The sequence below is a fragment of the Podarcis pityusensis genome (assembly GCF_964106645.2).
Source record: "Podarcis pityusensis genome assembly, chromosome: 1".
Taxonomy (NCBI): Eukaryota; Metazoa; Chordata; class Lepidosauria; order Squamata; family Lacertidae; genus Podarcis; species Podarcis pityusensis.
In genome coordinates, this window is record NC_138028.1 from 67,462,476 (window position 1) to 67,479,062 (window position 16,587).

Sequence of the window (16,587 nt, forward strand, 5' to 3'; positions counted from 1 at the left end):
TTGCAGGGTCTATTTGATCTCAGATAAACACCTTAATTGGGAGAAATGAACCAAAATTATTTTTCTAGATTCATCAAGGCATACTACTGGTACCTTTCTTTTTAGAACAGGTGGAAGGAAAGTCTTTATCTTCTACTTTCACGGATGGTCTGTTGCATTTCATCCTACAAAAGAACGAACGTCTTGCTCCAGAGCATAGTCGCGATGGTCCAGGCGTTATATCTGTTTTAACTGGAAGTCCAGCTGCAGTGGAGTGAAAGAAGACAAATCCAAAATGGTGAATCTGGCTTGGCTTTAAATTTCTATTTTCAAATATACAGATCTGTAACTAGATAGTTCGTATCCATGAACATAACTCAACAGAATGAATGGAGACAAAAGCAAAGTTCTGCATTCAGGGAAAGCAATTATGGGATTGGAAATACTTGGTTTAGCAACAATACATATGAAAAGGATAATGGAATTTCAGTCGATTACAGGCCAAACATGAGTCAGGAGTGTGAAACTGCTGTAAAAAGGGCCAGTGTGATTTCATGCTTCCTGAGTTGAACCACAGTTTCCAAGTAACAAAAGGTAATAGTTCCACTTTATTTTGCACTAGTTTAAAATCATCAGGACGTGTGAACTAGCCTGTGGAGCTCAATGAACAGTCCAGTCACTCACTTTTCGCATCTATGAGCCTTTCCCGTGGTGCAGTATCAGAAGAAGAAAGTTGCTCCTTAACTTTGGCAATATCTTTAGGATGAAGGTAGTCAAATAAACTCTGACCAATCAGATCATTCTGCCAATAAAGAATGTTAACAACCAATTAAATTATTACAGACATGCAAGAAAAACTGTTAATAGCATTTTTGTAACATTTCAATTAACTGATATTTTAAATGAATGAAAACAATACTGTTTTTGTAAACTGAAATATTTCACTTCAACCCATAAAATAAAACAGACAACAATATTGTTAGCTTAAGCACAGAGTCATCTACATCTACCACTGAGTTGAACAAAATATGTTACAAGGCTCTGTTCTTTTCTACATCTTAAGAAAGACAAAATATACCTGACTATAGTTGAGGATCTTGAAGACTGATTCTGAAACAAACAGTATTTTGCCTCTGTCACAGCCCACAACGAAGAGAAAACCATCTGCAGCCTAATTGGGAAACACAGGACGGCCACTTTGTTATAGTGTGTTATTTGCACATTGTTAAAATTATTCACAACATGCAGTTGAATTTCGGTGACCAAACACTTTGCATTTAAATGTAACTAGATTAGCACATGGCAAAAAAATTCAGTGGAGACTTGAGTGTGGCGACACTATTTTTTAAATAATAATGCCAGAAATTGGCAAGGCAAAATGGCTGGATGTCATTGGTAAATGTCTATTTGTAAAGGGTAACATTCAGTCACACCTAAGCAATTATTTAAAAACCACCTTACAGCACTTGATCTTTTCTTTTTTAAAAACATTTCTTTAGGGAAATTTCCAAAAACTGCAGGAGGTGACGTGGGGGGTGGGGTGGAGAGTAAGGGGTCATCTAATCTTCCTCTTCTCGCTCTAACGAAACCTTTGTCAGGATCTTAAGAGTCTGCCAGGAGCTGTTCATGTGTGTGGGTGGAAAAGGCCATAGAAGCAGGGAAGGCAAAAATGACTCACTTTCATTGGGCTGTTGCCAGCAATCTTTCCAAAGGGGCTTCTAGGAAACCAGGAGAAAAGGAATTGCTGGAAATAGGCTAGATTAATGCAAGGCAGACTCCAGAACATTATTCTTGTGGAGTATCTTACCAGACACTTGGAAAGGGGTCATATGCATGCAAAACAAAGAATGAAAATACTGCTTGAAGATCTTGCTAGATCTTCTCACCACGTTAGAGAGGGGAGGAGGGAAGAGGTTGTCTTACACCACAAGATGGCACCCCTTTATCGCTTGGTTTATACCTCTTATCTGACCATGATGAATCTCACCCAGGGTGGGAGAGAGTTGAATTCCTTTTACTGATGCCTTTCTCTAAAGTTTCATAGGAGATGTTCTCTTCTGATCTTAAAAAGAGGGTTATAAATCCTACTTAATTTCACTGGAGTGCTTGTCCATATGGAAGCATACAGACTCAAGCCTGAATATTTGTATCAGTTGCACACCAAAGCTGCTTCGACAGGGCAGAGACTCGGCATTCGTTTACCAGAGGGTAAAACCTGCAGGGCAGTCAGATCAAATTTGCAGAACGCAAATGAGATTTTGAAGATTTGTGGCAACCAATGAAACGGAGCATTTTTATGTTGTATAGGATACTACTGGATACCATTTTTCTACTGACAGGTAAGCAGATGGGCTTTATTACTGTAATTCACTGAAACAGCATGGACACCCCAAATTTAATAAATATCAAGTCAGTTTCCACTAAGTTTTAAATATCACACGTTGCCATAAAAAAAACCTTGAACCTGACAAGAAATTATAGTCAGTGTCATCCTTCACATGCACTTCAAGCAAAATCAGAAGTTCCCTATTCAATACAGAATACATTGTTGCCAGAAGAAAACACTGGAGTGGGGTGAATAGACAGCGAAATCAAAGGCCATTTTCTAGAAACCAAGGTGCTTCATCTCCCTTTAGCATTTCTGCTCAGGAAACACATTAGTCAACCTCAAAACAGTAGAGCATTATGAATTATATAATCACTTTTTGTAGTCCCTGGTAATTTATTATCAATTTTTTGGTTTACTGGCTACTAATCCAGAGTTTCATGTTACTGGGAAGCTTACTCAACACTATATTGGGGTTAGCACAGTGTGCTCATAACAGGCAGACAGCGACTTGCTGGTAAGTCCATTGGTTTAAAAAGAGCTGAAGCAGGGGGTTTTTTTCTGGAAAAAGAGGTGCCAGAACTCACCATGAACGCCTCCCTTGTTCTCTTAAAATGACAATGGCGCCCACCTGAGAGGTGCAGAAAATGAGTTCCAGTACGTTCCAGCTGAAGAAAGCCCTGGGCTGAAGCTTTTGCATATAGCATGCATCTCCTACACTGGAGGAATTTATGGTTGCAGTGTCTGGTATAAGAGAACTCCACCCTACATGAAAACGCCACCACACTTACAAGAATCTTCTCTTTCATTGCACACTATACATGCTTTCATGTATCTGAAGTTAACACATACCCTAAGAATAAGATGTTTTAGTTCATCATCTGACAAAAAGGCAGGTTTGTAGTTTGCTTCTGTATATGGGTTTGTGGCACCTTAAAGGCAAAGGGAAGAAAAGTAATTATTCTTTGAGTAAATAAACCAGTTGTGCGAGGTGCAGAAGGGGTTACATTCTATTTGCACAACTATTTTCAGTGTCCCTAGTCTGTTTTCTAGTAATGCTTAGAATGATGCCTCAAATACTAAAAACCAAGTAGACGCTGCTCCCAAAAGCTACTATGAGACAGCAGCAATTTCTTTCTATTCAGAAACTTACAAACCTTTTACCAATAAAGGTTGGCATGATAAAATATCTATTTTGTATCTTTTACTGGTATGAAAGCACCTTTAACAAATCTGTAGATCACATGGTGCAAGCTAGTTCAAATCTCACTTCAGTCAAAATCTCACAAGGTGCCCTCAGGTAAACTGCTGCTCTTTCATTCTCCCATCTAAAATAATACTAATCTACTTAACCACAATGGTGTAAGCAATACTGAAATAATAAGTGCAAAGTGCTTTCACTGCTCCATCACACCAACATTTCCCCTGGTTTTTAAGTTCCACAAGTAACCTCTCTAACTACACAGGTTGTTTTAAAATTTACCTCGTAACGTCTTCATGTGCTGAACAGCCATTCTCAGTACCGTAAGTTTATCTAGTTTTCTGGACATAGCATTGCATGTTGGCACTAAAGAGGCCAATTCATCGATAAAACTGTTCATCTTATCACGACGTCTTTTTTCAATCTGACTGTGAGCCTCCCTAAGTGATAATGAAATAAGGATCATGACATTTCAGGTATCCAGAGTTACATCACAAATCTTAATTGCTTTTGTGAAAAAAGAGACAGGATTGCTTACATTATCAGTTATCAGGAGATAAACCTTTATTTACTTTACATTGGCTACATAATGAAGAAATGAAACAAAGTAAACAGGAGGATGAAAGCTGATGAGTAAATTGAGGGAAACCAACTATAAATGAGGATATAAAGGTAAAGGGTAAAGGTACCCCTGCCCGTACGGGCCAGTCGTGTCTGACTCTAGGGTTGTGCGCTCATCTCACTTAAGAGGCCGGGAGCCAGCGCTGTCCGCAGACACTTCCGGGTCACGTGGCTAGCGTGATGCTGCTGCTCTGGCAAGCCAGCACCAGCGCAGCACACGGAAACGCCGTTTACCTTCCCGCTATAAAGCGGTCCCTATTTATCTACTTGCACTTAGGGGTGCTTTCGAACTGCTAGGTGGGCAGGAGCTGGGACCGAACAACGGGAGCTCACACCGCTGCGGAGATTCGAACCGCCGACCATGCGATCGGCAAGTCCTAGGCACTGAGGTTTTACCCATAGCGCCACCCGCGTGGGTAAAATGAGGATATAGTCTTGGTCATGTAAAGGGAAAAAAAGAAGTCAAGAAGCACTACAATTATCTGAAATGAATTATTTTAGTTTAGACAACAACCCTGAGCCTCGGGTATGCCTGCCTGCAGGAAAACAGACAGACCATTTCAGAGGAGCTTTCAAGCCATTTCACACACAAGATCATGCAACTGCAAGAACACTCAATTTGTCTGGCAATCAAATTCTAAATTGGACTTCCACACAGCATGAAGGTGAGGCTTCACCAGAAAGATGCTGAATGGGTAATGCTCAGTGATGATCATATAGGTGTTGCAGTGTGTGTGATGCACAAGCACCCACAGATTCTAGGGACCCACCAAACTCAAAAACCTTAAATGATCATATAGGTCAGGTGCGTATTGCAAAATATTTTGATGAGTCTACTCATCAAATATTCGAAAATATGTAAAGTTAAAAATGTAAGTGTTCTAATATAACTTTGCCATGCCAATAAATACCATGTATGAATATGTATTTATAATTTACATATATTCTGAAGATATGTACTTCATAGTTAATTAAATGTCCTTTTTGCATAAGAGTGTTTCATATCCTGTAAGAAAGGTACATCACTCTACTGAATCTTAGTGATGCTGATCTTGAAAAGTATGGGATGAATCTGAGCCTGCACTCCTAACTCAATTACCATATTGTTTAACATTTTTGGAATCTGAACACAACATAAGGTCGTGGTCTCAAACTCTGAAGTGATTCTATGATTTGCCGTAGCTAACATTATTGTAAGATTATGTGTTTAATTCACATCTATTATACGTGGCACATTTATTACTTGTATAAATCTCTCTGTCACGTGATATATTTAAAATACTTCATAATTAGCTAAATCTTTAACTTCATCCACAATCTATAAACTGGAAACACTAAGGAAGCACAAACTGCAGGGTTTGAAAATTATCCTTGTCAGTGGGAACTATATGGGATGCACTGGCAGAAGACAGAAATGTTGTAATCTCTGGATCAAAAAATGAAATGGCTTTTTCATATAACCTAATACACTCATCTCTCATGAGTGTAGGAGCATAATTTTCTATTAAAGAAATAAAAATCCATTATAGGAGCACATCCAAAAGGCCTTTATGGATCACATCATAAGCTCACTCACTGTTCACGGAGTTGAAACAAAGACTCTTTGTTTTACCTTGCATTTTTTATTCTGCCTTGCTGGTCTGTATATTCCAACCTAGCAGAGAACAAAAGTGATACAAATCAAGTTGAGACAGCAGTATAATCTTTGCCATGAGACAAGGTGAGGAAGAAAGATGCTTTTCAAATAAATCTATACCCAAAGCCCACTTGAATATGTAGAACTAACTGCACAATGCTTTGGATCACAGCCACTTCCATTTCAGAAGGATCACAACTACGCATTTTCTCACCAAGGTGAGGATTTCTGTTTCATCTAGGTGTTATATTAAGACTTGATCTTCCGGTAGGATTACCCCAGTCCTTGTATACTCTCCAGATTCTCACAGACCTCAATTACACTCCACATCTCCTTATCTCACTCTCTAGAATTATCCGAGCTTTACTTTGAATACACTTATTTTTCAAGATGCACAATCAATTCAGCAATGATGCACAAATAAATACCTTCCATGTTGATCATCTTTATCTGTGTCCATACCTTCGCTACAAAACCAGAACAAAAGAAAAATCAACATGGTGAAAATGCAGCAGAATTTGCTTCAATGATCCTCACTCCCACACCTTGCTAAAACATAAGCATTTACACAAGTAAAAACAGATGGCGTGCTGCAGCAACATTCATTATATCTATATTTCCTGAAAATAACCAAGATAAAAAACAGGCTGTTGAATGGCCATGAGCAGACATTCACCTCCACCCCACATTTAAGTGTATCCTTGGAACTTGGCCATCCTTTGTAATGCATTGATATATCCACCTAATTTAAAAGAAACAGCAGCTAACTTTAGAAGGTGGATACATTAAGGACTATCTAGTTAAACACATGAGCCTGGTTCAGGCATTTCTCTCCACACAACTGATATAGTGCAGCAAGTGACAAGGGGCTATATGCCCCGTCTCCCCATTATGATTCACAATGTCCCCTTCTCAACACTGTACATGAGCTGTAGGAGCATCTGAAGGGGGAAGTCCACAGAATATGTATAGGCTATCGCCATGATCTGGAACCCTATATGCTCTGTGTTCCAGCTCATGGGGGTGGCCTATGTGCATTTGGCATAAGATACCTACGGGCCCACTGTCTCTTCTCCACAAGATTTCGATCATCTGATGAGAAATGCCTGCACAGGACTGGCCTGCCACTGAAAATGGCAAGTCATTTCCCCCTCAGCTAGCCCTTTCTACATTTGAGGACAGACCTTCCCAAGCACTTTTTTTCTTTAAAAAGGCATTTTATCAGAATCATGAACTTTGCTAACTAGTGACTAGCCAGATAAACAACAGTTAATATAGACTGTGCTTGAAAACAATCATATTTTTTCTCTTGCAATTCTTTTATACAGTGAGCATTGTAACAAGGCTCCCCCTTTCCCCATATGATGTTTGTACTTACTCAAAAGAAAAGCCATCGAGTCTGAAAAGAGAGAAAAATATTGTTCAATGTATACTAAATGATGAAAAGCATTTTCTATCCACATTCAGTTTTCAGTGAATCTTAATTTCTACTTCCTGATCATTGCAATTGTGTACCTTGAGAAGATTTTTATTAAAAATCTGAACCTCCTGTCTAATGTTTCAGTAGGATACTTGCATTTGCAAACATAGGTATAGGTCTGTTCTATTCACACACGACTTTTATTTATTTATATTTCTTTCACGAAATTTATATACTGCTTGATTGCGGGGAGGACACCTCAAAGTGGTATACAAACCCCCCCCCAATAAAATTATCAATAAGAATTAACAACAATCAGTTAAGACTTTTGAAAAAGTTGAAATATTTTATTTATTTCATAATATTTTGTTTCAGGTGGACACCTAAAGAAAGTAGTGTGTGAACAATGTGCATTTTGGGTCTGACAAAAGATCTCTGAACTTTTTCTGAAAGCAGAACTAGAATAATGAGCAAAGAATTGAATCATATTTTCAGCTTTAATTCAACTTACAAGTAAAGACTTGTTTATTAAATAATACAACAAATAATACCCCTATAAATGCAAATATTTAGGATAAGAACTCATTGTGCCACATTTACAAAGCAGTCTTCATTTATGTAAATGAAAGTCCATTGTCCCCCAAAACTCAATTCTCTTCAAAAGAGTGTATTTGTTATTTCCCATGAATTAATATATCACTGTATGAAATTTTTACAAGTTGAAAAACACCTCATCTATTTCCACTATTTTTGGAAGGAAAATAGACTCCAAATAAAAATGGAATTTGAACAACAGGCACAGCTGAAAGGTTATACTAATAGGAAATGCACTTACTGATAATCAGTAGAACTGCCTTTCCTTTTCCTATTACAATCCATTCCTGAAGAGTTAAGAGAACTAGAGATTAGGTCAGTGGGGCCTGGTGACATAAAATCACTGATTGTAGAAGAAATGTCCATCCTTTGGTCAGCCATTGGATTGTCTAGAATTACCACAAAAAGAAGAAGAAAAGAAGCACAGGAAATTGGTTTACCGAATGGCTACACCACAAGAACAGTTAATGGGTTCATATAGCCCCTGCTATCCCTAAGAGTTAACTTCATTACAATAATTTCTTACCTCAGCCCACAACAATTCTATTAAGTATAATAAGAAATCTTTTCCCCTATTCTACTGGAAGAAATAGATAAGAAATGCCATTCAGTATCAGAAATAATGTCTATCCCAGTGCTCCTGAAAAGCTCGCAAGAGAGGTAAGATGGAGACAGCCATTTTGTTTGTTCTCATGAGGTGGCAGTCAAAAGTACATGGGGTTCTGAACCTGGATGTTCCATGAAGACTAATCACCATAATCCTTTGAGATTTTTTACAGTCTGTTTTTAAAGTCATCATGCCAAGATCACCTAAGTAGTCTACTGCTGAACAGAATGGTTATGCCCAGGTCCACGTCTAACACTCTTGCCACTGGGACCATGGCTGAAGCTTACAATTTCAATTTGAGTAAAGAGAAAGATGACTCTGGCAACAGTTTTGCTATGCTTTTTTTAGTCTTCAAAGTGCTACAGTACTCTTTGTTAAACTAAAGCTGTAGCCAACAAGATTGCTCTGAAAAACTAATTGTCATGTAATTTCCTGGTCACTTCTGAATGTATAGCCGCTGACGTTCCTCATCAGCATCATGTGCTCATATTCCTAAAACACACCATGGATATCAAGTTCTTGAAATATTATATGAAGCCTAGAATTGATACATTTAAAAAAAGATTAAAAGTGATGGGACTTTATTTGAGAGGATGGCAAGACATCTGTAAAATACAGACAAATGATAAAAGAGTTGGGAAAAGAGAGTAGTAGAAAGCAAACAAATTTCTCCATGGAAAAAGAGCTGCAAAAGGTTCAAGTAACTTAAAAGGGGAAAGAGGTGGGGCAATATAATTAGTTTTCAATTACGGTTTTGCGTAATAAGCATTTATAGAGTTCTTAAGAGTTCAACAAACAAAGCAGTCCACTCTTATTTCCATCTTTGTGAAATATAGTAAGAGTATATACAAACGCAAGCCAAAAGCACCGAAACCCTGATGGCTGTTCCTACCTGTAGACTTGATTTCTGGAATCTTAGATCCACTCTGGAAGGATGTGCACTCCTGCTGCCAGTGCAAAAGCAGCCAATCACCTTAACCCTCCTTTCATTTCCTCCAGCCTTGTTTCTCAGCAGCTTCCAAATGCCTGGGTTGTAGGAAAGAAATATCACACTGTCAATTTCCTTTATTATATCACCAGATATATTCTTCCGATGCTTTTAAAAAAATGTTCAAGGTGACAACTAATTAACATTGTTCAGTTCAAAGGGTCCACACCTTAATCTGCTAGGAAACATTCCACTTCTTTATATCAGAATCAGGTGAGAGGGTGGCAGTGGTGAATCGATGCCTCGACTCAGTAATGCCCTGCATGAAGGCTAACGTACTGAAGCTCAATCCAGACAAGAGAGAGGTGTGCATAGTTGGCCTTCAGTGGTGACATTCTGTCAACTTTGGATGGGGTTGTATTCCCCATGAAGAAGCAAGTTTGTAGTCTGGAAGAGCATTTACGTCAAGCTGATACTGTGGGTGGTCAAAAGACCATCCATAAGATGTACCAGGTCTGGCACTTTCTAGGCTGATATAGTTACATCAGATTTATCAGAGGTGTCGTAACTCCCAGGCTGTAATACTGTAATGCATTACACAGTACATGAGGCTGGCAAAGACAGCTCAGAAATTTCAGTTGGTTCACAGCAGGGGAGGAAATGGCCGTTCTGGACAATTAACAGCATCTAAAAAAAAATCTGCACTGCACTAATTTCAGGTGTTGAGTTTAACCTTTTAATCCCTAAATGGCTTGAGGCCCTTTTGTCCCATAGGAACTCACCCCAAATGACCCCCTCCTGCAAATACCCCTTTGGCAAATACCTATACCAAGATTGTATGGGTGCAACTCGGAAAAAGGTTTTTTTGTTTGTATGTGATGTCTGCCTGGAATGCTCTTCCCACAATAGGTGAGAGGAATACATATCATTTGACCACAATCAAGCCCATTCTGTTCTTCAAGACTTTGCCCACCTCCCCCAACCTGCTGCCCTCCAAACGTTTTGAACCACAACACTCATCACCCCCAACCACTAGTCATGATGGCTAGAACTGATGGGAGCTGTAGCCCAGAACATCTGGAGTGCAATAGTGGTTTAAGTGTTTTTTAAAGATTTGAGAGAGCTTTCTGTTTAGTAAGTATTGCTGTTGCAATAGATGAATTTTAAGTGAGTTTTATGGATTCTGTTTTAAGCTTTATAAACTTTGCTCATTTATTGGTTTTGCTTGCTGCCTGATATTATGTTTATCATAGTTCTGTTTCTGCTTATATATTGTTTCAACAGAAAAGCATATACAGTGGTACCTCAGGTTAAGTACTTAATCTGTTCTGGAGGTCCGTTCTTAACCTGAAACTGTTCTTAACCTGAAGCACCACTTTAGCTAATGGGGCCTCCTGCTGCCACCGCCGCGCCGCCAGAGCACAATTTCTGTTCTCATCCTGAAGGAAAGTTCTTAACCTGAGGTACTATGTCTGGGTTAGCGGAGTCTGTAACCTGAAGCATATGTAACCTGAAGCGTCTGTAACCTGAAGCGTATGTAACCCGAGGTACCACTGTATTTTAAACAGATACAAACATACATAGTAGTCAGGAATACAGACACATAACCATGTCTGTCATTATGCAGCCCCAAATGCTGTTTCTCGTTACACCAAATAAAGATGAATGAAATAATCAGTTAAACTAAGAGACCATAAACAAAACCCACCCCTCACATCCATGCGTCATGGCACTGGATGATGACTATTCATAGTTCAAGGCGAAGTCAAACAAAATTAAATGTACCTTCAGGCTGGCGTCTGATTGTATGGCCCAGTCTGAAATTATGTACAAGGATGTGTGCTCAGATACACAAACTCCCCACCCCCATTAATTTCAACAAATGGAACAGCTCCATGCCCACAAAGGAAGGCCATGCAGAGCTACTGTGAATGAGGAACTCACTCATGCAACCTTGCAACTATATTGGCAAAACTTTTTACTAACTCACAAGTCTCAGCATGCCTGTGCCAGGCACTTTCAACAGCCTGAACAAGTACCAACCCTTTCCCAACTTAAAAAAGTTTCTCAGCCTGGTTACTTCCTTGGTGGAGACTCTTATAGATAGGTGACTGGGCAACTGCCAGGCCCCTAACCTAACCTATGTATGTATAGAAGCTCTCCTGTGTGGACTGGAACATAATTTCAACATACTGGAACATTTCAATACTGAAATGAAGCCCCTGGAAATGGGGAGGGGGGGGCACACACATAGCCAAACATTAGATTGAGGCACTTTCCATGAATGGAAACCCTGCTTACAGATGGCTTCTCAGCCCCATTTTGGGAACCTCCTTTTCCCTCAGCCCCTCATCCCATTCAACAACATTTCCTGACCTCCAGGAAAGATGGAGTTGGGAAGCTTAATTCCTTCAGCCCATCTCTGTGCACTTTACTCTGTATCTAACCCAAAGAAGCTTACTATGCAAACCACCTGTGGTTCAATATTTACATGTTCACAAAACACAATTTTTTCAATAACTTCTAATTAAAATGTAATTTTACTACTTATCCTCCTGCTCTCAGTGTTAGCATTGCTTTTTGTATGTTGCCTTACATAATTTCTAAAACTTTTTTAATTGTTAGATTTTCATATTATAGAGCAAGACTGATATGCAGCCAAGAAGAACACATTGTATGCTTATTTGCACAAGAATGTATATCCCCACCCTTTTAATATTTACTCATAATTCAGGGTGGTTAAAAACCATTAAAATAGCCCCTTCGTAATAAAATATTAGAACCAAACAGTTTAAGACAGAACAGACAAGAATAAAGAGGTAAAAAACAAGAATAAAAAGGTAAAATGACATCTACTAATTAAGGCAAAAGTTTGCTGGAAGAAAAAAGCATTTACCAACCAGTGGAAAGTGGAAAAGGCCCAAATGAGCTTCACAGGGCAAGGACTTCTATAATTTGGATGTGAAAAAGATTTCTCTTGTTGTAGCCAACTGTAGTATAGACAAATTCATAAACCTACAGTCTGTGGCCCATCATCTGGAGCGCTCCTTCCTGAGCCCTAAGACCTTTCTGAAATTATGTTGCACCTGAGCAAGAAGAGTTGTCTCTGCAAGGCAAGGCAAGGTAGAGGTGCCTATAATTTTTGAAGAGTTGGTGGTCTCTCCAAAGTTGAGGGGACTTTCACTTCATTTAGTTTTAAAATGAACTAAAATAAAATGACTGCCAGGTGATTAGGAGTCTTGACAGCTGGTACAAAATAACCTCTTAGGTTAGCCACCTCTGGATTAAATTAACATGGCAGCCCTAATGATTTTACAGGGCAATCCTGACCATGTCTACTTGGAAGTAAGTCCTATTGAATTCAGTGGGGCTTATGGCTGTACTCTTGGTATAAGGAACAGGGAGATGTTTACACTATCAAGATGAAAGGCTAGGAAACCTAACATAACTAAGTTACTAGAATCATGTAAAATATTAAGCAGATATGCTACAGTTATCTCCCACTTGGACTACTATTTTAATTTTAATTAATTGATTGTCTGTTTTTATGTTCTTTGTATATTGTGTTAGTTTTATGATGTCAGCCACCCTGAGCCCGGCTCCGGCCGGGGAGGGCTGGATACAAATAATTTATTATTATTATTATATTATTATCATTACTGCAACATGCTCTATGCGGGGCTACCTTTGACGGTGCCTCAGACATTACAACTAATCCAGAATGCGGCTGCCAGACTGGTGACTGGGAGCAGGCTCCGGGACCATATAACACGGGTCCAGAAAGATCTACATTGGCTCCCAGTACATTTCTAAGCACAATTCAAAGTGTTGGTGCTGGCCTTTAAAGCCCTAAGTGGTCACAGCCCTGTATACCTGAAGAAGCATCTCTACCCCCATCATTCAGCCCAGACACTGAGATCCAGCTCCAAAGACCTTCTGGCAGTTACCTCATTGTGAGAAGTGAGGTTACTGAGAACCAGGCAGAGAATCTGCTCGGTGGTCACGTCCACCCTGTGGAACACCCTCCCGTCAGATGTCAAGGAAATAAACAACGATCTGACTTTTGGAAGACATCTGAAGGCACCCTTGTATAGGGAATTTTTTAATGTGTGATGGTTTACTATGGTTTATTAATTTGCTGGGGGTGGGATTATTAATGGGTCAGATGAGTGGCTTATTTATCAATATAACAACAACAATAACAAATTTCCAACAAAGCCAGTGGGACATGTATTGAAAGCCACTATATTTTTCAATGCATATCTGGGATGTCTTCTAACTCTGCTTTTTTTAACAACCCCTCTGCACTGCTTCCCTCACACTAGCTGTGTGCTAAAAACAATAACCATTATAAAATCTACTACACTGAGGTTACTTTTTAAAAAAATACTCTGTCATTAGTAACCTCTGGTATAATACTTGTTAACTGCCAGGCGGCAGCTACTCATTTTATTACAATGTAATGAGAGAGAACACTGACAACAGATCTGTCCTCTTGTTTCTCAAGGCACTGCACAAAACAGCCCACAAACAAGGCAACACTGCCCTGCTGTAACATACTCTGAACACCCACAGTCCCAAACACAGCCAAGTTCTTCATATTGTGACCCCAAGCCTGTTGCCAAGATACTTCAAGGATTTATTTGAAAGAATGCCATCTAGGCCACTTCCTGATTAGAGTCCTGGTAGAAGAGAACCAAGGCATGCTCTCGATGGATCGCATTCTGCCGCTAATGCAACTCTCCCTCTGTTATTTTATCTTAAAACATTTTCTCAGAGAGATACTGAATAGAAATCAGGGATCAAGTCACAGACTCTGCCTGCGTTTGGATTCAGGGCTTCTGCCCATCGTCACATGATTGATTTAATCACGCAGCAAATCAGATCATGAGCACATAAACACCTCAATGAGCAAATCAAGGTCAGAGCAAAAAAAAAAAAAGTAGGTCAACTTAAAAAGTCTGCTGAGGCACCCATCTGGGAGGTGAGACCTCAACACGCAAGCGCTGCCAACTCCAACACTGCCTACAGGAAAAATTACTGTCACCATAAAACAATGCTTGTTTCTTTCCAACGAGACATCACTCCTCACTTGCTGAATCACAAGTGCACCACACCACGAAGGCATTCTTTTTCAATTACCAACAATGTCTGCACTGCACTTCTTTTAGCAAAAGAAATACGACGATGAAAGTTGTGCCTGCTTTCATTATGCATCCCAAAATGACAAAAGTATACAATGCAGACTTCCCAACAAACAACTTTGCATGTGTTTTGTGAACGGAAAATTATGAAAAATGTAAGAGTAGCCCTGCAGGATGAAAACAAAGGTACATCTAGACTGGCACTCTTTTTCCCAAAGGGGAGAAACACATGCCTCCAAGAGCCTACAAGCAGGAATGTCACTCCCTAGAAATCAGCATTCAGCTGCAAAAAGTCTCCGACCATGGATGTTCCATTAAGGCAGGGGTCAGCAAACTTTTTCAGCAGGGGGCCAGTCCACTGTCCCTCAGACCTTGTGGGGGGCTGGACTATATTGAGGGGGTTGAACAAATTCCTGTGCCCCACAAATAACCCAGAGATGCATTTTAAATAAAAGGGCACATTCTACTCATGTAAAAACACACTGATTCCCAGACCGTCCGCGGGCCGGATTGAGAAGGCAATTGGGCCACATCTGGCCCCCGGGCCTTAGGTTGCCTACCCATGCATTAAGGCATCATGACTAATAGCCATTTCATTACAGCCTCATATGCAAACCTGTTTTCAAAAACACTTCTCTGAAATGAATGCTTAAAGGGTTTTTCAAACAAACAGTAAAAATGAAGGGGGAAAGATTGAGGGAAGTGAGTGCTTGGGCAAATGAAAAGGCTAGGAAGAGGAAGTGAGAAAAGGAAGAGGTTGGTGGGAAGAGGAGGCAGAAGAGACAGAAGAAAACAGAGCAGTAATTCCCAACCTTTAGAATGAGAGCCCCTTTTTAACCTAAACTTTATTGCCACTAATGTAAAATATTCCTGCACCCAGGACTATCAGTTGTATAGTTCAATGAAATCCATAACCCCTGTAAGTAAAGCAATTTCAATATACAATTAATCTGATTCTATTTATTTATTTTTCATATCTGTATTTATATTTCCTTTTTTATAAGCCAGCAGGCATTAGCAGCAAATGCTGCTTAGAACAACAGACCCAAAAAATCTGCCTTCCCAAATATCTTAAACCAGAAAATGGCCAGAACTCACACCCCACACCTAAGAATTAGGCAACACCAATCCACAGAATTTATCCCAATAAAGCACATGAAATAACGTCAAAACTCAGAAACCGTAATTAGAAATTAGGAAGAAAAAAGTCTGCCAATGGTCCATAATACAAATCCCATTAAAATTAAAAGGGGAGCACAGTGAAACCTGTAAAGGCTTTCATAAAGTTCCCCCACTCCCATTTGAACCTCCAGAAGCACAAACAGGAGACAAGGCTATTTTAAAGCCCTTTGCAAAGGTGCCTTTTGAAGCATCTTCTCTCCCACTTTTAAACATACTGTAGCTTGTTCAAAGGAGAGAGGAGGCTGTTTCAATGAATGTTTTTGCTTTAAGTGAGTGGGCAAAGGGACAACACCTTTTCTGATGCCTTGGAATGGGATGGACCCCAAGTTGGCACCACAAGTTAGTGTCTGTCAGCATCTATATTAAGTTGAAGACCATTATTAAGGATGTTTCACCATATTTTGTCCAGGTAGATATGTAGTTGATTCATTATACAACCATATATGACCCTCTCATAGACTTCTCAATTAATCAATCAAGCTTGGACATGGATTTGTCCATCCATGGTGGGCTGCTAGGTGAGTAGGATCGAGCTGGCTTACAAGTTGGTGAATGTACCCTTATCACTGGAGGGTGGTGCATATGATTCCTTCCCAATGCCTGCCAACATGTAATGGTTTTTGTTTTTTTTTAAGGATGCTAAGACTGCCCCTCCCAGAATGAAGCATGTCTGAGTCCACCAAAAAGACATTATAAAATTCTGAAATACGGCATGTTAAAATGACTTCTCTCAGTAGGTAGCTATAACTTGGCTCATGGCTCACCAAAATAATAAAGTATTTCCCCCTCCAAATAAACAATAGGAAATGTTAATGAATGAAAGGCCTGCAATTACATACACATTGAGGTTGAATACACATTTTCATTTAAAAAAAAATGATATTTATTAAAATTTCAACATATTACAAAAATGAGCGAAAAAAGAAAAAGGAAAACAGATAAAATATAT

General features: G+C 39.4%; 1 protein-coding gene across 1 annotated transcript in view; it reads right to left on the minus strand.

Moving 5' to 3' along the window:
- The window catches only part of BMAL1 (basic helix-loop-helix ARNT like 1), a 44,393-nt gene that overhangs the window by 13,984 nt on the left and 13,822 nt on the right, over positions 1–16,587 (minus strand). Inside the window, exons 2-11 of the mRNA XM_081012096.1 lie at positions 9,277–9,410; positions 8,019–8,166; positions 7,142–7,162; positions 6,192–6,230; positions 5,740–5,781; positions 3,789–3,946; positions 3,158–3,237; positions 1,058–1,150; positions 664–781; positions 94–243 (exon numbers count right to left, since the gene is read on the minus strand). Of these exons, the coding sequence (XP_080868222.1) occupies positions 94–243; positions 664–781; positions 1,058–1,150; positions 3,158–3,237; positions 3,789–3,946; positions 5,740–5,781; positions 6,192–6,230; positions 7,142–7,162; positions 8,019–8,158 (841 nt within the window). The 5' untranslated portion in view covers positions 8,159–8,166; positions 9,277–9,410. The remainder of the gene's footprint in view (positions 1–93; positions 244–663; positions 782–1,057; positions 1,151–3,157; positions 3,238–3,788; positions 3,947–5,739; positions 5,782–6,191; positions 6,231–7,141; positions 7,163–8,018; positions 8,167–9,276; positions 9,411–16,587) is intronic.